The sequence below is a fragment of the Heloderma suspectum genome, chromosome 7 (assembly GCF_057233095.1).
Source record: "Heloderma suspectum isolate Gila_16-S chromosome 7, 16-S_ref, whole genome shotgun sequence".
Taxonomy (NCBI): Eukaryota; Metazoa; Chordata; class Lepidosauria; order Squamata; family Helodermatidae; genus Heloderma; species Heloderma suspectum.
Window position 1 is genome coordinate 60820646 of NC_139464.1, and position 27704 is coordinate 60848349.

At 40.1% G+C, this 27704-nt stretch overlaps 1 protein-coding gene across 1 annotated transcript in view; it reads right to left on the reverse strand.

The window, feature by feature from the left end:
• Positions 1 to 27704, reverse strand: part of TMTC2 (transmembrane O-mannosyltransferase targeting cadherins 2) — a 254255-nt gene that overhangs the window by 32771 nt on the left and 193780 nt on the right. The window contains exons 8-11 of the mRNA XM_084810388.1: positions 24664 to 24785; positions 10743 to 10824; positions 2540 to 2654; positions 59 to 122 (exon numbers count right to left, since the gene is read on the reverse strand). Coding sequence (XP_084666514.1) covers positions 59 to 122; positions 2540 to 2654; positions 10743 to 10824; positions 24664 to 24785 — 383 coding nt within the window. The remainder of the gene's footprint in view (positions 1 to 58; positions 123 to 2539; positions 2655 to 10742; positions 10825 to 24663; positions 24786 to 27704) is intronic.

Sequence of the window (27704 nt, forward strand, 5' to 3'; positions counted from 1 at the left end):
AGATTCTTGCACTGTTTTGAGCACTGTGCTGTGCATCCCCCACTAAGAAAGTACTTACGTTAGGTCTCAGCTCAGCTGCCATTTTATAATACTTCTCAGCTGCTTCATTGAGGCTAGCTTGTCTGTTGGAGGAGAGAGGGGGGAAAGGCAATTTCAATTGAGCTCACACTGGAAATTCAAAATTCTGCAGATGAAAAATAAAACATTCCTTACCTTTATTTTGAAATTTTGCATATTTTTCAAACAGAAATTGCTTCCTAATTGTAACTATTTACTAAGGCGTTCCCAGAAAATTTCCACTAGCGGGTTTGAGTTACATATATCAACAGTGGTCAGAATGGTTGGAAAGTACTTAAAATACTAAATTCACATATTTCAAAGTAACTTTTTTTTTGCCAGTGGCACTCTGCAGAACTTGCATACTGTTTAACAAGAGAACTGAATTCCAAAGTAAAAGGAAACAGAACTCTGGGAAGGAGAGAGAAGATATTATTTTCCTCAGGAACATTATGCTGACAAAAAAAAAACAAAAGGGATATGCATTTGTACCTCTTTGTAGTGCACTGAAAAATAAACTGATTTTTTATTTACACAGAAATGGAATTTAAGAAATATACAAACTTTAGGTTCAAATAAAAATAAATGGACAGTATCTTACCAGTGTACAGTTTCTGACTAACTTTAAACAAAACCACGTAAGTTACATGGAGCCATCTGAGAGTAAGTGACTTCCAGAAGGCTATTCACGTGAAATGTCCCCAACCATAGTTTACTAAAGGCGCAATCCTATGGGGATACGTGGCCGCCTCCAAACTCGGAGGCAACCGCCTATCCAATTCAGGGCTGGCTGAGCACAGAGGGGATCTTTTCCTCCACACTCCAGCTGCCCTGCATTCGCGGCTAGACACCTGATTTCGGCTGTCTAGTCACAGGGCTTCGTGGGGGGGGGGGGAGGCCAGACAATGCATAGAAAGCGTCATACCGGCACTTCTGCACTCCCTGCCCCTGGGAACACCCCCTTTTGCCCCACTCCACGCTGCTCTTCCGAGCATGAAGCCTGAGGATAATCCACACTGCCTATGTGGCAGAGGGGAGGTGGTTTTCCAGGAACCGAACAATCCTATGGCCATCTAGCCACTGTCTAGTGGCCATAGGATTGCGCCCTAAGTGTCAGGCCAGGTGTTTGCCGAAGTTGTGTACCAACTTTGGCAGTGCGATCCTAGTTACATTAAACCACAGTTCCTCATTACATCTGTAATGGGGAACTGTGGTTTAACATCAGTTTGCTAACCAGGATCTTAAACCACAGTTTGATCCTGGTGTAAGATCCTGGTTAGTACACTAACATAAAACCACAGTTCCCCATTTCAGATGTTACGAGGAGCTTCAATCTCAGTGCCAAAGATCTGTGTGGAATGGGAGAGGCAAAGGGAGGAAAGAAAGAGAAGTGTATGGCTCCATTGCTTGTTCCAAAGCATGGCTTAGCAAGGAGGAGTGTTATGTCCACATGTGCCCATTGAATGGGATGACATCATGATGCTACGTAGCTGATCAGATTTGGCTGTGTGCGTATGCAAATCAAGCCAATACAGGAGGCCCTCACTCTAAATAGGCAAAGCACTAAAAACTGTGCCCAAGGAAGGAATGCTTTTGGATGTTGCTGAAAACATTAACAGAAAGCACGTTCATTTTGGATTGTATCTTGCTTTTTACATGTGTGCTTTACAGAACTTCTCACAGTTTTCCTAACTAACAATCCCTATTTATGTTAGATGAGAGCTTCATACTCTATACAGAATTAGGAACTGTTTTTCTAACTTTTAATTTAATTATAAAAGCAGTTTAGTACTGGAATGAGCTGCCTATGGATACTGTAGAGCCTCTTTGCTCAGACGTTTTGAATAAAGGTAAATGCATCTTTCTACAAGGCACTGGAGGTCTCAAAATGGGAACTCTGCCAGCAGGGGACATGCACTTTACTCACAGAGCCACTGGGGCAATTCTCACATAGAGGGAGTCACCGGCCTTATCTCTGCTGTGCCAAAGCCCCATCTATATAATGGCCAGAGATGGTACTGCTGCTCTAGATGATCTGAGGAACTGATAGGTAGCTCTACATATCTGCTGCTCTGGGGTTGGTTCTCAGTCAGAGCAACTTGTTGCCCAAGCAGCCACAGACCACCTTGCCTCCTTTTCTGCCTGTTTCAGAACCAGACCACTAGCCTATCTTTGTCCTTGTTGCTTGCTTCTGACCCTTCAGACTTCTGGCTGCCACTTTTGGACTTGATCTGTGCCTGCCCAGGACCATGACATAATACAACACTACTATAGTAAGATGATCGTGAGTTTTTGAGCTAATCAGAGAATTAAAAATGGAATGTCCTCTTCAAATGAAAATAACAAATTAAACATTTCCATGAAAACATCTATTTCATGGCGCCATTTGTTCAAAACAAATGTTAGCATATAATTTTATGTAATGAAGTACAAATTATGAATTTAAAACCAATGAAACTAATAGACAGAAGAAACAACCAACCGGAGCATGTGAGCTGCATTGAATACAACGTCAAACTCTGTGTTATCCAACTCAGCTGCTTTCTTTGCCATCTCTGCTGCTTCTATCAGGCGAGATTCTTCTAGGAGAAACTGGCCTGAAATATATATACAGGACAGATATGAGCTCAAAAAGGAAGGCATAAACCAGTTTGGAAAATAAAGTTAGAAAGAACTTAAAAAAACAACAACACATTATTAGCTTGTATCCCTGGGAGTAACTGTATCATATAACTTCAGTTGAACTACTTCAGAATAGTTATTTATAATTATTTATATTTTTTATATTTGTATACCACCCATTCCTCCAAGGAATTCTTGGTGACATGCATGGGGTTGACCCATCTTATCCTCACCAAGATCATAAATTACATCAAAATTCAGTGTTTTCCCCCAGGGCATATACAGAAATGTTTTGGCTGAATGGAGATTTGAAATGAACCAAAGTGTCCTTGATCTAAGCCATTCTACAATACCAGAAATACTGCAAAGCAGCACCCTGGAAAGCCATGAAATCCTTCAAGTGTTCCATCCAAGTATTGAGTGGCCAGTAGTATCAAGAGTCATTGGGGGACTTAAGGAGAATTAACGTCTCTGCCTGTTGAAACATATTGCCACCAACCCTCTCAGACCTAGGATCACTGTCAACTTGGATTGAAACTGATCTAGACATCTCTAGAGAAGGCAACCATCTCTGCGCTAAAATAAAAACAAAAGAATTTGGAAACTGGCTGATGATGCCTAACTCCAACAGATCTAGGGGACTTCAGTAATGGACAAACCACTGCCTCTTTCAGCAAAGATGAATACTTAACCTCATGTATTGAAGCAATTACAATCAACTGAAGAAAATAAATCACTCAGCTTAGCCTGGCATGATGTAATACACCAAGAAGCACAGTAATCAAGCAAACGTGATAGACTGTACTTCTGCAAGCATCACTGCCTACAACAACTATAGCAACTGCTCTAAGCAAACGTGATAATCAGGAGCTAAGAATGTTTGGCTTAAGACTTAGTTTTATCATTTGCAACTAATAGTAGATAATTATATTGCCTGCTTATATAGGGCAATATAATTACCTATATCATTATCATTAGCATTTATAATTACCTATATCATTTGCAACTAATAATAGGTAATTATATTACCCAGGTCAATTATATAGGGTCTTCGACACAGCTCTGCTGTCAGAATGCAGCAGCAGACATTACCTCTCCTGTCCCTTTTCTAACTAGAAGAAAGACTGACTATTTTCTACAAGTTGAACTCAACAAAACATCAGATGTTTCATAACTGATGATGACACAAAGATCTAATCAGCAAGTGATTACAGCCATTTTTATGGTTGATAGGGGCTATAGTAACCCCTATCATGCAAATAGTAACATGCAAACATTATTGGAGGAAAATGAAAACACCTTTAGGGTTGTATTCAATTGTGCCCCTACACTCAGAGAAAGCTCTTCAATCTAGTGGAAACTTCCATGAATAGAAGGGAAGAAGGCAATTTTTGCTGATCCTCTTTCCTTCGCAGTCCCCTGAGTGACCCTCAAATCTGCTCCAGAGGGTTTGGGTCCTCTTGGAACAGTGTGGGAGGTGGCCAGGGTATGTGTGTGGCTGCACAAGTAAGGGATAATTTGTGAAAATTGCTTCCCTCCCCCTTCCATTCATGGAAGCTTCCTCTGGAGCAAAAAGATTTCTATGAGTGGAAGGACATATTTGGATATAACCCTTAGTTTTTAAATGGTTGCAATACATAAAGCAAGTCTTGGAATAACGGAACAAAGAAATAGTATTTGTTGACAAGTTACTTCAGAGGATAGCCAATGGTTATTCACAATAATTATTATTCATTTGAAGTGTTACACTTTGAAGCATTAAAGAAATAAAAATTGATGCCAAAAATACTTTCAGCACTCCGGGATCTCTGTGATCCAGTTCTGCTAACAATAATAGACTGATATGTACTGTGAATTATTAACTGCATGCCGAGTTAACCAGACTGAACTAAGAACAAAAATTAAAAACATTAAGCAACAAAAACTCCACACGTTCAGCTACAGAGAACAGCAGACTACATGATCAGTTGTAAATTACATCAAGTGAGTGCATAATTACAGTAATCTAATGTGAATAATCAATTTTATTATAACACAGAATCATTAAGCGATTTACAATTATTAGAAAAATGTATTATTCAAAGGAAATTAACTTCAAGTCTCAGTGGTTATTAATGAAAAGAATGTTACTTAGCAGAACATCTTTGTTGTTTCCTTCCTGTTATACACATTAAGTATTTTTCTATCCAAGTCAGTAGGATTTTTGAAACTGTTCTTATTTCTCACCTTTAACCTACCTTACATTTAAGTATCACACAGTGCTTTTGTGCACTACAGAACACTGCCAGGTATTCTAAACCAAACCACTCCCATTATTACTCAGTATCATTTTTTGTTGTTGTTTTAAAATATATATGGAAAGAGAAAATCTTGTAAGGAGGAGAAAGTATTTCTCATATCATCTTGTAGATATTTAATAGTGCTGGTATTAACATTCAAAGCCCTAAATAGCTTGGTCCCGGGTTATCTGAAGGATTGCTTGCTCCCATATGTGCCTGCCCGGATTCTAAGATCATCTTCAGGGATCCTTCTCTGGGCACCCATGCCAAAGGATCAAAGGCTGATTTAGTTGCGGAATGAAAACACTGATTTAGTTGTTGAATTCCTGCACATTTGCTTAGGAACACTGAGGATTTCTGGGGTCATACGTGCAGTTCATATGGGGCATTTGAAGTCAGTGCACAAGTACAGTAATCTAAATCAAGAAAAGAAAAATCAGAAACCCCAACCCACTTTTGGATCTTTCTTGTATCGGGATGAATACTTCTGATCCAAAAAGGTTTTAATGTATATGTGTTAGACCGGTCCACGTGTATATGGGCCACTGGATTGGGTAATTCTTCTGTAGAAATTCCTTTGCAAACACTGGTTTATTATAGCCTAATCACCAGATTGCCTCAGAATTCCCTAAAGTGGGTTAATTGTTTTAAATGTTGCCAGTCAGTCCAGAGACTGATGCATGTACTGCACTAACCAACACCAAAAGTAATCCTACCATGTTCTGGTGAGTTGCTGTTGGTAGAGTAGGAAATTGAATGTCGAGAGAGGGGTAAAAGTGAGGTGGGGAAGCAAATATGCATTGAATTCCCCATAGCCCTCCAATCTTTTTCTTCTTTTTTTAATAGAAAAGCTTCCTAAACACTGGAGAGCAGGGCATGTAATAAACCTGTACAAAGAGCAATGTTCATACATGTATTGCCTGTGCTGGCAAACTGTGTGAAATGAAGCACTGAGTTCCACGAACTGACTGTGTGTGGCTGCAAATGCAATCCAATGCACCCTTACCTAGGTGTAAATCCCACTGAAGTAAATGGGGCTCACTTCTGAGTAGACATGTATAGCATTGGACTATATATAACTGGATTACAGAGGAGATGGGACTTTTTTTCAAATCTACAAATCTAAAAAGCTATTTCCAAATTAAAATCAAATGTGTGTGCAATTGCTGATTTGTTGAATTTGAAAATCTCATGTTACAACAAAATGATGCACACTTTGCATTAAGTGAATAGACATGATGTGCTTCTCCTTTTACTGCGGTACAGAGAAATGAAAGGGACTAAGGGAGCAATCCTGTGCTGGCTGGGGCATGCTGGGAATTGTAGGCCTTTTTCTGCTAGACACATGTAGGATCACACCTTATGTATCTATCTTGTGCCATTTTGACATTTCCTTTATTTAAGCTGATTTTGGAATATAAGACAAAATTCATATCCTTTGAAAATACAGGTTATACTTACAAACCATTTCAGTATCCATATAAAGCTATTATAATACAAAGGAACTCTAAAAGAATGGCTAGGTGACAACTATATAAATATGATGAAAAGAAACTCTGACAGCGCCTTAGAAATAAAATGTATAATGCATACAGTATTGCTAAGTCCCAAGCCACAAATGGCCATTTATCCCTTTTGGCTCCTTGATGAGCAGCACTATTTCTAGGGATATTGCCACCGGTTTTATCACTTCTTGGTGTGCCAAGAGATTATTCTTTGAGATTTACATTACTAATATGGAAGTAATTCCCTGTGGTTCAGCACGGATGTGGTAGGGTTATGAAGTGTACACATGACAACTTGCTAAAGCAAATTCATGAGGAATTGAGAAGAAATATCTGCAGCGTCAACCTGAGATATGCTTCTGCTAATGTTAATTGCTTTGGAGACAAACTGTTCATACAGTTTAGAATACGTGCAACAAAAAGGAAGATAAAAAGGTGGTTAAGAGTTCATTAATCAATACGTTTGATTAAAAAGCACAGAAAACATTGCATATCGTTTACAGAAAGTATACATTGGCTGAGTTTGAACGCCATGATAAACCATGGTTTATCGTGATGGGGATGAGTCAAGCCTACACTGGGCTTGCACACACATCCCTTTCCTCTTCCAGTACAGCCATGAGGAGACTGGAACTTTTTGCTTCCATTTTTGATTTATTTATTTTTATTTATTAAATTTCTTAATCGCCCATCTGGCCGGTCACCCAGCTACTCTGGGCGATGTACAACAATACAACAGTATTAAAACTAAATTCTACATTAAAACATCATATTTCTAAAAATACCCTAACCCACCCCCAATCCCTGCCTGAACAACCACATTTTTAATGCATGGCGGAAGCTCATTAAAGATTAATTGAAGTTTAAAGTGTTTAATATTGTCTATAGTTTGTTGAAACAAGCCAGGTCCATAACCCATGGTTTGAAGTTGGCTTTTTCGTTTCTTTTTTAAAAAGCAGAGTTAAGATTAACCATGATTTGTTAGGTTCAGATGACATGAGTAGTGGTTCGGCAAAAACAGAGCTAAAGGCTTCAAAACTCCTCACGACCATGTTGGAGGAGGAGAAGAGGGGAGCATGCTAGTTACTGTGAAATCTGAAACACAGCCCAAGTCCGTTAGTCAATCCAAGTGAGATTTACTATCCTCACTCTTTTCATTCTATCCAACACCACCGATTTATTCTATTTTCAATGGGCTTTCAATTACATTGTCGTTGCCACAGTTTCCAAATGTTATTTTATTTTTAAAATATCTTTCAGCAGCTCCACTGGTGTCTATTTTTGTGGCTCTACATTCCACTCCCAGATGTGTTGCCAGATGGCTGTATCCTTGGCAGGCTATTTTTAAGGGACGGGTTGTGGCTCAGTGGTAAAGTACATGCTTCACATGCAAAAGGTCCCAGGTTCAATCCTGGCATCTCCAGGTAGCAGTAGGAAAGCTCCTCTCTGAAACCCTAGAGAGCCACTATCTCAGTATAGGCAATACCGAGATAGATGAACCAATGGTTGATTTGGTATCAGAGAGAGAGCGGAGGACAGGAAGGCCTGGCATGCTATGGTCCATGGGGTCACGAAGAGTCGGACAGGATTTAACGACTGAACAACAACAAGCTACTTCTAGGGACTGATTTGAACACAGATTTATCTGTAGGTACACCACACACACACAGTTTTCCATCCCTGAAGCTTTATGTTCTGTATCTTTGATATTTACCTATGGATGTCTTATTATTACCATCTCAAATCAGATGTAAAAAAGATTCAGCTCAATATTAGCCATACCTTATATTTCTATCTGCAATCTGAAGGGTGCATCTTTCATCCCATCCCAGTTCCACAGAATGAAATGCTTCATAACAAATGAGCTGCTGTGTTCTGCATCAGCTACAACTACATCTATGTCAGGGGAAATCCTTCATACAGAACGTTGCAATCATGCAGTCATGAATGCGCATCTATGGGTCTTTGTGAGACAATGGATTTTTAAGGTGTCTCACTCATATATAATAGGTAGCCCAATCCAATCCATGATACTCAGTAGTAAATCCTGCTGATTACTACAGTGCTTACTCTCAAGTAAGTGTGTCTACCCTTGTAGCCTTTGGCATCCAAGTGGATGCAATGAAAATTTGGTCCTGAAGAAAATCAGAATCAGGAGGATAGAGCGGCCAGCCTACACATTTCAATTTCCCATTCCATTCTAACTCAGCTGCAGGGTACTTGGACCTCTTTTATCTGGTGATTCAAAAACAGGTGTCAACCCCGGTTAGGCAATAACATGGTGTGTTTTGTCCCATATCTAATGTAACCACTTGACCTGGAGCTCACAGAAGAAACCTCATGCGGGAAGTATCAACTTATTTTAAAATGTTATAACGGCCAGTTGGAACAACTACCCGAGCCAGAGTAGAATCTAATCTACACACAACAAAAATAAAACCCTGAACTCCAGTACAGTACAAACACACAAACAAGTATTTTACAGAAAGTATCCTAATATTCAGCACAAGATCTATTACACTGGAAGGCCTGGGTAAAGCAGTCAAGTCTTTGTCTGCCATCTAAAACTGGTGGCATGAGGTGGTCTGACAGGTCTTTGGGGATCCTATTTTAAAGGTGTAGCCCCCCACTGAGAAAGCTCTCCTGACCAGGCATGTTTCACACTACTATTTTCTGAATGGATGAATCCTGTCAGAATTGCCTTAAAGCTGACCAAATGGCATATTGCCAGGAGATGCCCAGATCCAGAAAGGGAGATCTACTGGTGCTACTACTGGAGTCACACATTTGGGTATGTACTACGATGCTCATCAATCTCTGTTGACCTGTATGGATGCTTCTGATGGACACTGCCATCTGGAGCCATTAGTTGCATGCAGCAAAAGTATACCTACAAGTTGAATCTGGCCCAGGAAGTTATAAACCTTACACCAAAATAACAAAAAATAATGAGACACCGCATAACTTGTCTTCTGTTCTGAACAATTTTCACTTGTGTAGCATGCCTGCTGTTCATTTAATTAAACCAGTTGGAACCAGGAAGTTTACAAAAATGCACACTATAGCAGCCTGGCGTGCTCTGGTCCATGGGGTCACGAAGAGTCGGACACAACTTAACAACTGAACAACAAAGTGGCTGCTGTTCATCATCATCAACTAAGCTTACTCCATTTCCTTACATTTGTTCAATTTCATAATTAGTGAATTTTCTGTCATCAAATTAGAAACAGTATAAAAAAAAGCTGATCGTGAAGTATCTTTGACTGCTTAGGACCAACATAGTCTAAAAAGGGTTACTAAATCCAAAATAAAAATGTGCCCCACCCTCATCAGATTACTTTGACCTTACTTAAATAAGCTATTAAAAAGGGGAGTCGTATGAGTGAAAAAACACATGATTTTTCCAGGAAATATACTTGCACAGATGGCCATTACAAAATGTGTAAGAGGCTACTGCAAGAGAGGTGTGTGTGTGTGTGTGTGTGTATAACCCTGTGCATGCACACTCCTTTCTCTCCTTCATATTCCAGTTTTGTGTCTGTGGTTTGTGTCTGATTCAGTTGCAGGCTAAATGCCTGGTCCTGGGCTCATGGATCCCCGCACTCAATCCAGATCTGCCCTTTCTCCTCCAGACAGGTGGTCAATGCTGTCAAAGCTGAGAGTACAAAATCTACTTGATAGCAGAAGCGGGATTTCAGCAATATGTAGGGTAAGGCCAAAACTGATCCTGTAATAATAGATGTCTAGATTTATAAATTTTAAAACACTGAAGTAGAACCTTGGCTGTCTGGATTGATGTTTACCGTGGAATAATACTGATTTCCTCACCCACCATTTCAAAGGGCTAATATCACTAGCCCAATGATGACAAGGATGACGATGAACGTTTCTGCACTTAATCAATATGATTTTCTTCCATTCCCCATTGAGAAAGCCAGCAATTTTAAAGTGAGATTCACTTGAACGCCATTCAGTTTGCAAAGAAAAGGGAGGGGGCTTTTCATGTTAGCTGTGCTGCCCAGGTCTCTGATTACTGAGGTCCCCTGTTAATGCTGTTGTGGAGGGTGGTGGCTAGCTTCTTGTTCTCACAGCATTGCCAGCTGGCCCAGGGGTTGTGCAGCTGCAATGCAATTTACACACTGGAAGGACAGTTTTAACTGGCATGTTTAATTTTTTCCTTTAAAACCATATCATGCCAGTAGCAGTTTTTAAATCCTTGATCACTTGAAGAGAATCAGTAAGCCAGAATGTAAGGAAACATTATCTATTAAAAACTTACCATAATGCATGTAACAGTTTCCCTTGGTTGGATCGAGCTGGATTGCCTTTAAGAAATACTTTTCTGCCTCACTCTTACGACCCTTAGGGGGGAAAAAAGCAGACATAAGGTGGATTATTTGGACTCTGTGTCACTGCAAGGTTGTCATGCTTAAACTACCATATGAATAGGCAAAATAAGGATCTACAACTGAAACAAGTGCTAATTTCACTGAATGTTAACTTAGTCCTGCTATTCTCTTCTGTTAGATTCATGTATTCCCACAATACCATGTCATTTGTTTCTTCCTCACTATTTTTACACTGTCTGTAATACAAAAAATGTCAATATCAAATCAGGTTTATGGACCAAGGATGTTTTCTGTACCTGGTATATACATTTTGTATCCAGGGCAGGGCCAAGCAGGGCTGGAGGACCTGTACTTCACACTATTGCCTGCCATTTTTTGGTGAAGTGTATATGGAACTGTGATTTCATGACACACATCTTTGGTGTCCATTCCTAGTTCCTGCAGACCATGTGATCAAGGGAGGAAGGTGTCTCCATCACTATGTTCATAAGAAGCTGCATGTTCTTGGGCTTAGAGGGACTTCCTATAGAAGTCTTTCCAGCTGAAGCATGGGACAGAGAAATGTCTTCCGGCAAATTTATCTCAGCTCAGTTCACTGCTGTTTACTTCTGGTTCAGAGTGTTGTGGGTGGTATGTGCGGGGTAAGGTGAATCTTCTCCATAACGCAGGCCCCCTTCTCCTTCAGATACCAAAAAATATATGGGGCAAGGCATATAAGCATCCTGTAAGAACTGGAAGTTAACCTTGTGGAACTATATAGCTTATGCCAGTCCTATACGTTTTCTTTTCAGGTTTGGGTTCATGTGTGACTTATAGCATCTCTACAAATTTGAGTTGAGTTGGAAAGGTCAAATGCTGAATTAAGTAAGGAAAGGGAACACATGGGGACCTTGCAATGTACATTTAAAAGAGAAGATGTGCATGACCCGCCAATAGGTGCCCATGATGCCAAGGTTATCTACCAAGTCCAATGCCTCGTTTCCATGAGGAAATCATGGTGAGTGAAATAAAGCAAACATATAACAATGCTCAAGGAGGAAAGACAACCATGAGAGGAAAGGAAGAATTAGTGCCTCCTGGCAGAACTATCAGATAATTTGGATTATAAGATAATGACAACAAATTAAAAATCAGTACAGAGCATTAAAGTTATCCTCCTCCTCTGGCAAAAGTTTAATGTCACAAAGCATTCATCTGCAGGTCTCCCAAATTGCAGGCCAAGACTGGAACATAATGCTAATGCTGATTGAATTAACATTTACATCTCTTGTGTCATTGCCCTGAAACAGAGGAACACTATTAGTTTTAGCTAGCTAATTCTTGTATCTCATTGCACACTCAGATTTCTAGAGAAATGGAACAATTCACTGGATTTCTTCCTTGTCTTTTAAAACTTCAGCCTACAGAATTATCTCCATGAAACGAAAAGCAATGGCAAATATCGTTTCCATCCATACACAAAATATAATTAGGTTCTCAAAACGCTGTGCTGAAATTTGTCTTCCAATTTCTTGGAAGTTCTCTTCCCCCGTTAAAGAGGTTTCAATTTTTCTGCCTCACTCTGACAGCACTTGAGAACTTTGGTTGTATTTTTGAGCTTACATTATCATTGCAAGGTGGCAAAATGGACTGTGTGTTTTTTTCTTTCACAACTCTCCATCACTCTGTAGGCTCCCTAGCTGCCAACACTTCCAGTTCTGAAAAGCCCCATGGAAACAGTTACCATATGATGTCTTCCCTGGGCCTTTATTTGATGCATGGGAAACTGGGGAGGCTGCAGACTAACAGAGAGATGACTGTAAAGCGAAAGACAGGATACTTTCACACACCCCTCCGCCACCTCACAACTAAGGTAAGCACAAGAACCCAGCATTCCATCCATGAGAATTTAACTAAAATATTTTTCTCTTTTAATTTTTTTTTCTGAAAGCAATTTGTTTCCTATCAAACTGAATGAGAATGGCTGAAAAAAATGTGGAAGGAATTTTTGACACAGCCCTTCAAACTAACTCGTGGGTTGGTAAGCAGCAAGGGTGAGGAACTAGAGCTCAGGATGGCACCAAGCAAAAGAAGTGAATGTTTTATGAACAGGCCAAAAAAAAAAGTTTGTTAACAGAAAAAGAGACACAACACTTTATAGATTGTGTTGACTAGCCATAGATCATTTATTTATTTAAAGCATTTTAGGGAGCAATCCTATGGCCTCTAGACAGTGTCTGAGGGGCCCTAGGATTATTTGGAGTCTCTCCTCTGAGGACAGCACTCCGAACTCGGAAGGGGAGTTGGAAATCTGACCCCCTTCCCCTGATCCCTCGCAGCCAGCATGTAAAGAACTGTGCTGGCTGGCCTCCGAGGTCGGGAATTCAATGCCGGAGAAGAGGAAAAAGGGGCATTTCAGTGGGCAGGAAAGGGAGGAGAATGGAGAGGCTAGGATATGAGCTATCTTGAGCCTCTTCCAGCCTCCTTCCCTCTACCTCCGAAGCACTGTCGCTAGACAGGCAAAAAAGAAAAGCCCATCTAATGAAAAATGCAAGGCGGGAGGACATGGAGGCAAAGATTGCCTCCACTGCTCTTTCTGCCCTGCATAGAATGATTGTAAGCCTCTGAGTTCAGGGCTTACAATTATCGAGGGCACAACCCATAGGACTGTACCCTCAATGCCATTCTTTAGCCCCAGGGTGACTTACAAATATTAGTAGTAAGACGGTGTGCCCTTGTGCTTACAGTCTGAAAGACATGACACACAAAGGAAAAGGAGTGGGGAGAGAGGTCGAGAAAAAGGAGGCTTAGGCACCAGTTCTTAAAATTGCAGTTCGTATCACTACCAGCTAGAGTAGAAACAATTCAGGTAGTCTGATGGATTTGCTGCCAGCTAGGTGACAGCTGGGAAAAGCCAAAGGCAGCTGGTTTCTCAGCAGAGATGATAGAGTAGCCCTACTTCTCTCCCTCTGGTCTGCAGCCTGATGGAAAGGTCATTTATTCAGACTGGGCGTCATCCGACTAAATCCAAAAAAATGTTAAATAATTTCCAGGGAACTATCATACTTAATCGATTTTCCTGCTCTTCAAAAAAATGAAGAGGCAAGCACTATTAATTTGCATACATTTTGCAACTTTTTTTTGTCTGTTGGACAGTATAAAATCTCATCATTTGACAGAAACAGGCTATTTTATTGCTAACTTTTGGCATTTATGAAACGTACATCTTCTGTCGGGCATAACTTTTAAAACCAGATAGGGTTGATGCTCCTTTTCTTAATAAGACCAGAATTAAAGCATATATATGCTGCATTAGTTTGACTTACAGCTGACTTTCATATTTACTCCATCACAGGAATTTAACCCAAAGGAAGACTAGGAGGAAGATGACAGAGAGAAGAATATTTTCTCTTTTGAAGGCAAAAACGGATGTGACAGTTAAAATGGCTTAAATACGCTTACATTATCGCTGTGGCACGCAGATACATTTTTTCTTGTATATGTGTTTGAATTATTGTTATTTCAAGCTTATTAAGTGGAATGATTTCTGATTTAATATTAAAGTATTACAAAATGTCTTTCTACCGCAGACCACTAGTTTGTTCCTGATACAAACACGAATTCATTATTTTCCAGATGTATGATGGTGAGAGAGAAAAGAGTTACAGAGTAGTTCACACAAAGCCTGGGAATTTAGGTTTTCCTAAATATGCACACTTCACTACTTAATATATAATCAGTAATGAGAAATGGGTACCTCTTGATACCGATAGTTAAGCCCAGTTTGGGCGAGTGTCTGGACAATGACCCTCTCTCTCTGATGGAGCACCAGACAGGCACATTCTCTCATAAAATGCTTATAATGTAACATATGAACCTTCTTCCACAAAGGGATCAGACATTAACTTAAAACCTGTGAAGTACCTGCTTGAAGAGTGGAGTGCCATGTGACTCTGGATAGTTAGGCTGAGCTCAGCGGTTTGTCTGGGCCAATGATCTCAATTTAGTAGAAGTAAGGAAGTTATCCTGCTTACCCTTTTTATTATGCCACCTTGGCTCAGATGTAGCTATTCCCCATGTGCTCGTAGCCACATTCCTTAAAGAAGTGTGAAGGCTCAAGCCCAGTCTCCCCCCACCCAGTGATCCTCACAATGCTCCCTTTGACAGCTGCCTTACTTGCCTTACTTACAAGTAATGTGATGGTGAGAACACAATGGCAAGAAGTAGTAGTACAGCGAGGCCACTCTAGAGCCACCTGGCCCTGCACTTCCCCTTTCAGGACCATGTCATTGAAAAAACGTTGTGCCAGCATGGGCAGGATTCCACCCGGGTCACACAACGTTGTTTCCCTTTTCAAGGCCCCAGCAGTGTAAGGAGAGGCGCTGGGAAGGTCCACAGCAGCTGCCATCTTTTCCCCAAAGGCCTCTGGCCCCCAACATGACATCACTTACAGTGCCGGCCTTAAAATCAATTTTTTTGAAAAATATGATATTTTAAAATCCTAAATGTTTCTGAATGGGCAATTCACCTGCAGGGGTGGAGGTCTTAGACTAGCGCTTGGCAGATGTCTGTGTAAACAAAGCAAAGTAACAGTGAGAATGGACAGAGTGGCTCCATCTAGAAAGATTCTAGATGGAGTTAACTGGAATTGGGTGTACAGCCTTCTTGTAGGAGTGCCTGTTGCTTCCATTATGCTTTTATATTGGTAAATAAAGCAATTATTACAGACACAGCCATCTGTCTCCAGTGTTCCCTCATTCAAAGTGAAGTAATCCCTATAGTATTACCCCTAGAACCTTTCACCATCCAGGGACCTGGGGGAGAGCATAATAATAGCCTAGTGGCCTTTGGCTAATCCAGTAAGTAATGCAAGATATATACCACCGAGCATTCTGATTGAAAACACTTCTGAAATAATGGAAGCCAGAGAATAATTGAAAAGTAGAAAATCCAATTATTTAATAAAATGTGACATTTTATTCCAGTGGACTGACATTTTTCTTTGATGAAAAAGCTATAAAAGCTGCTTGCCAGGAAGGAGAAAATCTGCATGAACACGTCTCCCTCTATTACTGGATGTTCTGGGTTTTTTTTCCCCCATTAACACCAGTACACTCTGACAGCTGGTAGAATTTTCTGTGTTCAGGTGAGGCAGCTGGCACACTTTAAGTTACTGGAGAATTTAGAATTCCAAGAAAATATGGGAGAGGTTAATGCAGTCAAGTAGCTCTGAATAATGCACTTGTAGAGATTTACATATACTGCCAGGTAACAATTAGCTGGGTAACTCGATCAAATTCATTTCATACATGAATGTTTCCCATTAAAAAATATTAAGACTTGCTCTTTTCACTTAAACAAGATGTGTGTGGGCCAGGGCCAGATTAGGACATGCTGAGGCCCTAAGCTATGTCAAGATTCAGAGGCCACACATCATAAAAATAAAGAAAAAACATGTATTATAATAGGAAGGTGAACTATTATATTTGGACATATGCATAGGCAAAGATGAAATGAGAAACAACAAAATAAAATATACTTCTTGCAAAAAGCTTTATTTGCAATATCAAGTACCTTATGATTTCTTAGTTATCATATATGAAACTGAAGACTTTTAATTTATAGAAACACATGAGCAATTGCAGAGATCAGAACTTAGTTAATGGAAGTAGCACTGCAACTTGTAATGAAAAAATAATGCTGGTATTCTGAACAGAATATATACAGACTTGCTGTAATCCTAGGTCCCATGGTCTCCTCTGAAGTGAGGGTGGGCAATCTGTGGATGATGCGAGCAGTCCAGCAGCCCTGGAAAGGAAGTTAATGGGATTGGGATGGAGAGCTCAGGGTTCAGAATTTGGGTGGTGGCTTTTATATGAAAAGTTATTTAAGGCAAAGTGGTTTCAATTATAATAAATTTTAGTTATCTCTAAAGTATTTAGAGGCCCTTCCATAACATGAGGCCCTAAGCCATGGCTTACTTGGCTTGTTCTTAAATCCAGCAGTGATGTGGGTAGGGGGAAACTTACTTGGTCCGCTAGCTACATGACAGAGTTCTCAAAATGTGCTGCGCCATAATAAAGTAAGGCGTTAGAACAGGGTTGCAGAATGGTTTTTTGAGGGGAGGGCAAACTGCTCCCACTGTGCCTTCCATGGACCAGATAACAGTGGGTGTGGCCGCACCAACCAATGTCATCCCTTCGCCCCATCTATTTTGCCTTGCTCCGTGCTGCAAGAGGCACAGAGTTGCATGCCTCTCTCAACACAGAGAAAGGGACTCAGGTGACACTGGGAGGAGCGGCTGCCCCTCCCAGCGTTGGCCAAATGTCTAGCTTCAGGTGGTGCACACCATCTCCATGGGGTCAGAACACACTGCACAAAGCCACTCGGCCAGCTTTGGGAGGAGCGGCTGCTCTTCCTGGTTCCAGTTGAGCTTCTGGTGGTGTGCATTACGCAAAGCCATTTGGCCAGGGCTGGGAAGAGCAGCTGCTTCCTCCAGCACTGGCTGAGTCCCCAGCTCCATGTGTCGTCCCCCATGGGGCAGTGTGCACCACACAAAAGGACTCTGTAGTCTGGATAAGACCCGTGGGCTGGAGGTTTGGCATTTCTGCTTTGGAAAGATTGGATATCTGCCAGAGGCTCCAAAACATCTACTGAGGAGAACCCATTAATGGAATTCAAACAACTACACAGGAAAACTACTCGATGCAGAAATCCTTAGATACCCATGCTGTGTTGCCCGGTGCCCACCTGTTATCCTCTGTTCTCAAAGCTGATGTTATTTTGTTGGTATAAAGGCAGTTTCATACATTTGTGCACTAAAAATGGAGCCACTATCATCCTGACTTCCTGGCTGACTCTGGCTCCCTGACAAGTGGACCTCTATGATACACATGTTTGCACACTTAAATATTTCTTGCAGTCACACTTTGCATGTTTAGGTTCCCAGGTAAAACTTCAGAGTATATGCTGAAAATGAAGTGTGAAGTGCCTAAGCAAGGCAGCGGTAAGACACACTTTTGTAACAACCTGAAATGAAAAATAAAACCCACGAGGTCACAACGAAGAAAATAACAAAAAATAAACGGATATAATTATTGCAACTGACTCTTATTAACAAGGGGGCAATCTACATTACAACTTTAAACTGGTTTCAAACCTGTTTTTAGTGATTACGGCTACCAAATACAGGAATTCTAGGAACTGTAGCTCTAGGAAGTGGGGCTGCTTGGACAGGGGACAGGGGTCTCTAGCAAAGAATTCTCAGTACCCTCATGAAACTGCAGGATCCCTTTAGATAAACCTGTTTGAAACCAGTTTAAAGTTGTAATGTAGATTGGCTTGGCAGAACTATATATGATGCTAAATGCATCTTTGCACTTAAAAGTGCAAGTTTAAAAAAAATACAAATAGCAGCCTCAGTGAGGGTGGGGTGATAATTTAGGGCATCATTGCAGCAAGGGAGGGGGAATGTCACCCTTCCCATCCCTACTGTGATCCTAAAGAAAATACCTTTTTATGCAGTATTGCATAAAAATATTTGCATTGTGCAGAAATACTGCACTGGCACCAATGGGGGATTTACTCCAAAGTAAATACCAGCTTCAGAAAAGAGATTTTCATCAGGACAGCACTATAGGAGGGAAAGTTTAGATTCCTTCGCTATGGCTGCTGCAATCCCCTTAATCACCCTGCCCCCAGCTGCTATTCTCACTTTTCAAAAATCTACACATTAAAAGCAAAGACACATTTTAGGTCAGGTCTAGTTTGGCCCTCAGAAAGCCACCATTTGAGCACAGAGTATCCATAATAGTCTTCTACGGTTGCATGATTACTGCATATTTATATGATTTTACTTATTTGATTTATACCCCACCTTTCCATACACAAAGATGCTCAAGGTGGCATATATAATACAGCTGTGCACAAGTGGCCTCTTGAAATTCTACACTTTACTTTTGGGCAGGGAAATTTAGGAGAAAATTTCACCAAATTTTCCAGGAAGAGGAGAAATTCTCAACAGTTTCTCCCAGCTAGGGCTCCCCATTGGCAAGGCTTGTAGCACAGTTTTTTTTCTTTTTTGGTAAAGGTTGTGGGGCTTTCCGTGCTGCAACAGCATCAACTGTCTTGGCAGGCTGGCCCCCAATTTGCATCCACTGCAAGGAGGATGTGGAGTTAGTGCTCTGCCAAAATCTGTCCTCCAATTTCCTGGATTTTAATCTCACAAAAGAGGCTTCCATTGTTCTGCCTCATTCAGTATGTTTTATAATTGGTTTTTGTGGTGGTTTTGAGCTTACTTAATCACAGCTAGCTTCCCAGGCTGCCTGCATGTCCTGATCTGAAAAAGCCCTGTGGGAGGAATTACCTCATGGTGCCTTAAACTGGGCTTTCATTGAAGTGTGGGAAGCTGAGGAGGCTATAGGCAGCCAGAGAGATGATTGAACTATGAAAAAGAGGACATTTGTGCTCACTCCTCAGCCACTTTCTAAGTAAGGTAAGCCCAAGGAACCCAAATCCAACTCATGAGAATTTCTCCAATTTTTTTTCACCATTGAATTTCTTTTCAAAAGCAGTTTCTCTTCTATCAAGTTGAATGAGAATGGTAAAAAAAAAAGCGGGATAAATTTTCAGCACAGCACTAATAAATAACATTAATGACTTCATGAAGTAATGAACTGTTACCAACAGTGGCCATTCCAGCAGGCTGGATGGAAGGAGATGAGAGGTAGAGCAGGGCCATTCCACCAGCTGAAATTATTTTTTTCCACTGACCTCCCCATTCCTTTTTCCTTGTGTGTCATGTCTTTTTAGATTGTAAACCTGTGGGCAGGGACTGCCTTGTTTAATTGATTATTTGTAAGCTGTTCTGGGAGCCTTTTTGGCTGAGGAATGGCATAAAAGTACTTCAAATAAATAAAAAAATGAGTGACTTGTTTCTGTTTGACTATTTTGTCATAATATAAAAAGAAGGCCCTTGTGCCTTTCATAACCCCACTTAACCTGTGTTTGCCCACCTCATCTCTAGTGAAAAGCTTTAAAAGATGTGGCTGAAAGATGCTAATTACAAATTTCCCTGTTGCCACCAAGAAATGCACAAACAATGTTATGGAGTCACAAGATGATGTTAAAGTATTTCTTTTAAAGGAGAGTGCCTTCTGTTTCACAATTAGAGTTACAAAATTTTGGCAAGCAGACAAATATACTGTAATTGGATTGCAAGCACTATGCAAATATAAATGAGAAAGAAATTTTTGGCGTGTGGCCAATTTGAAAGGAAACAAACTTGACAGATGTCAGTTTGTAAAGTAACTAAATTTAGGAAATGCTGTCATTTGCAACTCAAATCTGAATGTGCATGATTTTGGATAAATAGCTTTGTGAAGAATAATGGCAAAATTTGAAACTATGAAGAAGGTCTTATGGAGACAAAGAGAGAGGCCTGAAATAAAGACATAAGTCTTTCCAGAGAATCCACACTGTTCACTTATCTAATTTTTCTCTGAACTACTATTTCCAGGTCATGGTTATTCATGCCCTAGTAACATCCAGGCTTGACTACTGCAATGCATTGTATGTGGGGCTGCCCTTTAAGACATTTTGGAAACTTCGGTTGGTTCGAATTGCTGTAGCTAGGCTGCTGGCTGGCACAGCCTATATGGAACATATCTCAACAGTGTTGAAACAGCTTCATTGTCTTCCTGTGCTTTTCCAAGTGCAATTCCAAGCACTGATTTGTAACTTTAAAAGGCTATATGGCTTGGGACCAGGGATGGTCAAGAACAGCCTCCTTCCCTATGAATATGTCCAGAACGCTCTGCCTGCTGAGGTTGGTGAATCGGAACTAGGGAAGAGGGGAGAAAGAAAGGAAAGTGGGAAGGCACCAATTGGAGGAAAAAGGAAGAAAATCTCCAGGTGTACAAAATTCCAGGTGCGTAAGAGAAAGTTTTATTGTGCCTAACATGATTCAAACCAAGTTCTTTCTTGGGGAACTATGAATATAAACAGTATCAAACTATATTACATTTATGAAAAATTAACTCAAAACTTGCAAGTGAAACTAGGGAACAGTCTATTCTGTGGTGATATAGCCCATCTGTGGAACACCCTCCTTAGCTCTGTATGTCTGGCACTATGCTCAAGTCTTCCTGATGTGAGTTAAAAATAAATGTTATTTGGCCAAGAATTTAACTTAGTGTGATGAAAACAGTGTTCTACTGTGGATGGGTGAAGGGCTCAGTGTTCAAGGGCTGAGAGCTCAACATGGGAATTCCCCCCTCACAAATAAAGCAATTCCAATTCAAATGGCAGAGCCCCCTTCGAGTTTGCTTGACTCAAAATGGGGTTCACCCCCTCACGGAAGGGCTACATGCAGCTGGGGATTGTAAAGGGCTTGCACATCCCCACCAGTTCCAGTTTCAAATGAATGACAACTCTGCACAACCAGGAAAGCTGTAATTTGTAGTCACAGACTGAGGAAGCACATTAGACCCCACAACCCCAGCTGCAAGTAGTGGGAAACCTCTACCACCTATTACCATCTCCTTCTTCCCCATGGCCTTGGAGAAAGGTTAGGAGGGAACAGGAAACAGGGAATGGCGGTTCAGTTGGGCTGGTCTAACTCATCTATCTGAAATTTTCTCAGTATCCAAATGGAATGCTTGGAGCATCTCCATTAATTTTGGGCCCTCACAGGAAACATGTCATGCACTCCTATTGCTGACAGTGCTGATACTTTATCATCTAGCTTTTATTTGAGTTTTATGTGGATTTCTTTTTCTTTCTGGCTCCTGTGATTCTCTAGCTTTTGTGCGGCTTATTTTATTATGTATGTTATGGTTTTTTATTTTTGATCTTTTTTGGAGAGGCAATTTATTGAAGCAGTTCTTTCACAATACAGGATAGAACGGGATCCTTAGCATTCAAAACCAAGACAAAGCTTTAAGAAAAACTAAAGAAATGAACTTATATTTCTGATAAGGAAATGAACTTATAAATGAATATGAGCAAAACATATGTCTTCATAATGTAAGTTTTCCAAGATAGACTATCTTTCATTGTAGACTACTGGGTTATTTTTTCTCCTTTAAACCACAATTCTCTGACATATACAGAAACAGGAAGGATTTGTGGCCAACAGCTTTCCATCAAAAAGCTCTGAAACTACTCAACTGTTTTGTACCAAGAAGATGTCATTCAAAAAAGCCAATGGCCTTGTAGGCAAAACTGAGGTGAAGGAGTGTAATCTCCTTTAGAGCTACCCACTGATGTGGTAGTCTCCAAGTCCACTTTAGCACTCAGCTGCTTTGCCCAAGGCTACTTTGCCCCTCTATGCTAAGCCAAATGCAGTAAGAGAAGTTATGCCACCTCGTTTGCCAAGGTCCACTGTGACATCACAGCAGGTCAACCATTCACTGACAGACCAACCACTCACAACACAGAGGCTGTGAACATGCTAGTTAGATTATAACTGTTAGGTAGTATACTGTATAGGAAGATATGCAAACTGGGATAAATACATTTGAGACTTTGAACTTGGTACTTTTGATATCACTTAGTAAATGTCACAGCAGACATGTGTCATAGGTTGAACTCCTTGCTCAGAAAAGTAGCAAAATGTATGAGACCCAACCTCCACTTTTTGTATAAAGTCATCTTCATAGGATTACTGACTCTTTTTGATAGCGAAAAGTCTTGATCAAATAATTAATATTTATTTATTTATTTATTTATTTCTATAACACCCAATAGCCGAAGCTCGAATTAAGGGATCTAAATACTCAAGGTTGCACCTGGCCCTGTCATTTTTGACAAAGGCACTTAATTATGTCTTAGAAACAGGAAAGCTGTAACATTATGCTTTAAAAAAAAATCCTTCAGAAAATAAATCTAAATGATCAAAACCAGGAAAGGATTCTGGTGCTCTGATTCAATCCTTTCCACTACCAGTTGATCAGCTAGATTAAGGCAACCAGTTTTAACAGTCCTTAAGCAATTTCCAGAGGGGTGTCTGTTGCAGCAAACACAAACACAACACTGTGGCACTTTAAAGACTAACGAATTTATTATGGCTTAAACTTTTGTGGACTGCAGTCCAACTTCAGACTAGCCTGTAAGATTTTTAGGAGTTTAGAATAGAATGATCATAGTGGAATTTAATTTCAGATAAGCTAAATACAGCTTCTGAAAAAAATAAAAATAAAATGAAAACAGGGACTTTACCCCAGGATTGGCTGCTTTCCAGTTATTCAGCTAAGCTGAGCCACTACTCATATGCCTTAACCACTAAATTTTCCTCTTCTTATGGTTTCTGGAAAAATATACCCTCATGAGTTATAATTTTTACATATGAATTTATAATATTACTTGATATGCGGGTTGTGAAGTATTTCTTGCAGTTGAATTTAGGCAGGGCGATTATATTCTACCTAGCCATTCTTTTAGAATACAGATTGGGTTGGATTAATTCTGTTAAACGTGTTCTTCCGTGTTCCCATTCTGCCTCCAAGCCTAAGATATACAACTTCTCACAAAAATAGCTAAGATACATAAAACATAATCTCATACTAAGCCTATACAAATCTAAGAAAATTAGCACAGGCAACATTATAGAAAACAGAAAACATTTGTATTTAAAATGTGAGAAAATAAACAAGGTTAGGCAGAAAATCTAGGATACCGCTGTGCAAAATTGACTTAGTTTTTGCTATATTCAGATTTGGAGCTTCAAAATGAGTTTCAAATGAATGACATGAAATCACATTATTTGATTACTGCAGAATTATTTTAAGGTTTGGAGAACAAACAAAAATGTAATTCATTATCATTTGAGTTGCTAAAGCTTGGGCGCACCTTATTATTTTCTACGAAGGCAAACCTTTTAGATAGCATTATATTATATGTGCACATCACTTAAAGAACACATGCCTTTTAAATTCAAATGGGTTACTGTTTGGTATAGTGGCTAAAGTATTTCAACAGGGGAGGCCTAGGTTGTAATTCCCTCTCAACCATGAAAGTCACTATGGGCCAGTTGACACGTAATAGCAAATGGTCTGGCTGTTCATACCCATGCCCTGGATTTACTTGCAGTTGCATCTGAACTGGGCAAACTATGGCCTGCAAACCAGAAGCAGAAACCTACTTGAAGACATGGTTTCCCCAATCCACATCAGACATGGATATTACCAGGGACAGGAGGTAGGGCTGTGGGCATGCCTGCTGTCATTCACTCTTATGAGGAAAAGCAAAGTGCTGCACTTGGCAACAGATTGCAGTCCCACCACCTCAAAGAATGGGTAGCCTAGTTACCAACAACAGAGGCTACATAACGGTGGGAAATAACATTGCCCCTTCCTGAAGTGAGTGCCAAGAGTTTAAAGAATATGCAATAAGTTTCTGATACCCCAGCAAAACTATGAACTGATTCAGGAGAGGGAAAAGAAGCAGCAGTGCAGAGTATTGCCTCTTATCTCATGAACACTCAGAATGAAGATTCTCTGTGCACGTGTCCAGAGAGGAGATTCAGTAACAAGCCTTTCATATTCAGGTTGCAGAAGCCATGTTTAGTTTTGGAGAACAGGAGCATGCCCAATCCTTTCTCTGGATTCAATGATGGATGGAGACTGGGTAATGGGGGAGAAGTAGTTGGAGAGTAGAGTTGGGGGAGAGGGGAACGAGCACCTTCCATCCCACTAATCGTGGGCCTTTAGCATGTTTTTTTTTTAAGTATTGAATTAACAGGAAGTGTTGGAGGATGCTTACCTTGCTACCCAGATAACTTTAGTATGTGCGATTGTTTGTTATCCCTATTAGAATGTTAGCAAAAGCAATATTTTTCTCAAAACGCTACTGTTCTTCTGACAGTTAACTCACCGTTAAAGCCAGGAGTTTACCATATGTGAGATGAGCTGGAATGTGGTCTGTTTTGGAGCGCAGAGATTCCACATACCAGTGTTCTGCTTCAGGTAATTTGCTGAGTCTCATGTAGGCCTCTCCTGCAAAGCAGAATGGGACACCAGTTAGAGCACATGGGATCTTAATAAAATACATAAATGGAAATGAGATATTGAGTTCATTTGATGGGATTTAATCATTTACCTTATTTATTAAAGACACTCATATCCCATCTCTGCAAAGCTGGAGGTGACTTTCAACAAATATTAGAACAACCAATAAAATACAAACACAGAACCCCTAAAAGTAATTATAGCAGGAGCAGCAAGAACTCATTAAGATTCTGTGGCCAAAACCTTTTGGAAAAGTAAGTTTTATATCTTCTACCCTTTACGGAAAGCCTCCAGACAAATGCTCCTGGATATTTAGTTAACCCCCAACACATTGGTGAAAAAAGCTGAGCCTAGATATAACTCCCATATAAACAATTTTCAGGGGGTCAAACTAACATCACCAACCTTTTGGGTGTGTTCTACCTGAAAAGAGCAAAACCACTCAAGAGTCAGCCCTGACACCCCTGTACATCAAAACTGTACATCTCAACCTAGCAAATGCTACTGTAATGTCCAAAAGAATCAACATGGAAGAGTTTTCCATTCGTTTCCAGACATTTTTCATCCATGATGGGTTACTAAGCTATCTCACCAATATGAACAGTTCAAAACCCCTGACTAAAATGGGGTGTAGAAGGATGCTTCATCCAAATGAAACTGTAGTTGCTCTACTATCACATGCTCAGTTACTTTCATCCCAAGGCAAAGTTTGGAACAAGTTTAAAGCTAGTTAGGTTATCTTTACTTGAATATGCTTTCTTATGTTGTGGAAAAAGGTAGGACATGGATGAATTGGGCTGAAAAGTAAGAAAATGGAAGACAACTTCCTATCAAAAATTTTTAAAAGGACCCTGAGGTAGCTAAGTATACATGTCCTCTATGGTACAAAGTCCCCCACCACTTCAGTCAACTGAATTACATAGCACAGTGAATCAGTGAAAATGCAACATGTAATTTTAATTAACAGTAAGGCATAATGGAGTTTTATGCTGACTCTGATGCCTTAATTTTGGGCTTTTGCAGTAAGGAAGGGGTTTCCCTTCCTTGGGCCAACTAGAAACAGGATGCTGAATGGCATGAAAATGCATACCCCTCCCCCATCTGTGGAATGAGCTCCCCGATGAGGTCTGCCTGACGCCAACATTGTTATCTTTTCAGTGCCAGGTTAAGACCTATCTCTTTTCCCAGTCATTTGGAAGCACATTATTGTTTGGAAAGCCTTTCCCCATTACAAACCGCATCACAACATTTAGAGAAGTGCAAATACTGAAGGATAACTGCTTTACAATCTGCATATTACATGATGAGTTTTAATCAGTCCTGGATGTGTCTTTAGTTATGACTGACTGCTCAAAGTTGTTTTTAGTTATATGTTGTTTGTGTATACTGTCTGTGTGCGTTTATGTAAATGACTTTTAAATTCTGTATATTGTATTTTAATGTTTTTAACTTCTATAAACTGTCCAGAGAGCTTCAGCTATGGCGGTATAGACTAATAATAATAATAATAATATGGTATTCTTCCTCCAAACCTCACCCTGATATGATGGATTAATTTCCATCCATTTTCTCAAGTGATTTCAACATCAGTTTTAGTGACTTGTGATTTGGTGTGTTTATAGTCAAAGAATGAAGCTATCTCAGATACAAATTGTTTTGGGTTTTGTTGTTTTTTGTGGTGTGGGGGGAAGACTCCTCTATTATAGGGGAGCACTATATCTTAAAACAGAAAAGAAGCTCAGGCTATTATTAAACAGATCTCACTCAATGATTTCAGAACGACGAAACTGCCAGATTGTCTACTAAATTTAACTACTGCTGAAAGTTATCTTAGGCCGTGCTGCTAGAAATTCCCTGAATTTCTGATCCCTGAATTTCATGCAGCATTAAAATACAGCCCTATAAATATGTGATGATTATTTATACAGAACGTTTAGTTTGTAAACATATGCATTTTAATATATTTTTCTAAGCAGATACCAACAGCTGAGGTCACATAGTTAAAACCTTAGGCAGCAGATACTTTGAAGTGTATGCTGACAAACAAGGCTTTCAACACAGGAGTGTGTCCACTTGTGTTCTATGCATAGATATATACATGCATATGTATGTGAATGTGAAAGCATGCACTTGTGTGTGTGTGTGTGTGTATTACATGTCTGTATGTGTGTATATGTATGTGTGTTTATATGACACCCCACCCCCGAATGTTGGATTTTAAACTTCAAAATATCCAGTGTATAGCTGTTTCTAACCATGTGAAAGTAGCTGAATATGCAACAGTATTATCCCTTTCAGCAACATATCCTGTGAAATACAAACAAAGTATAGTCAAAAGCAGATATATGAGCTCAGCTGAAACATTTCAGCTCAGTGAATTATTCATTTTTTGTTAAAATAAATCAAGTTTTATCACTCCAGATGCTTGGTACCCTAGTGTGGGAGTAAGGGAGATTTAACTCACTTTACCTTTGCTAGCACTAGCTAGGGAAAGGCTGGGATTTCCTTCACCAGCACTAGTAAGGGAAACCCTTCCCTTATCTCTGATCTCTCCTGAGGGATCAGAGATAAACTAACTGTTTCCATTGCTAATCACTAGCACTAGTTAGGGAAAACCTGAAATTTCCCTTGCCAACGCCAGAGAGGGAAACCCTTTCATTTCCTCCGATTTCTCCTGAACATTAAAGTTTCTGATAACTCCAATCTATCATGAGAGATCAGAGATAAGGGAAAGGGGAAGAGTGTTTTGAGGTGGGGGGGCATCTGCGTGCATAAGTGTGTATAGGGGAAGTGTGTATATGAATGTATGTGCATGTATGTGGATGTCTGAGAGTGTGAATGAGTGCGTGAGTGTGCATATATGTGCATGCATATGTTCGGCCCCTGGCACCCCAGCAGACACCTGAT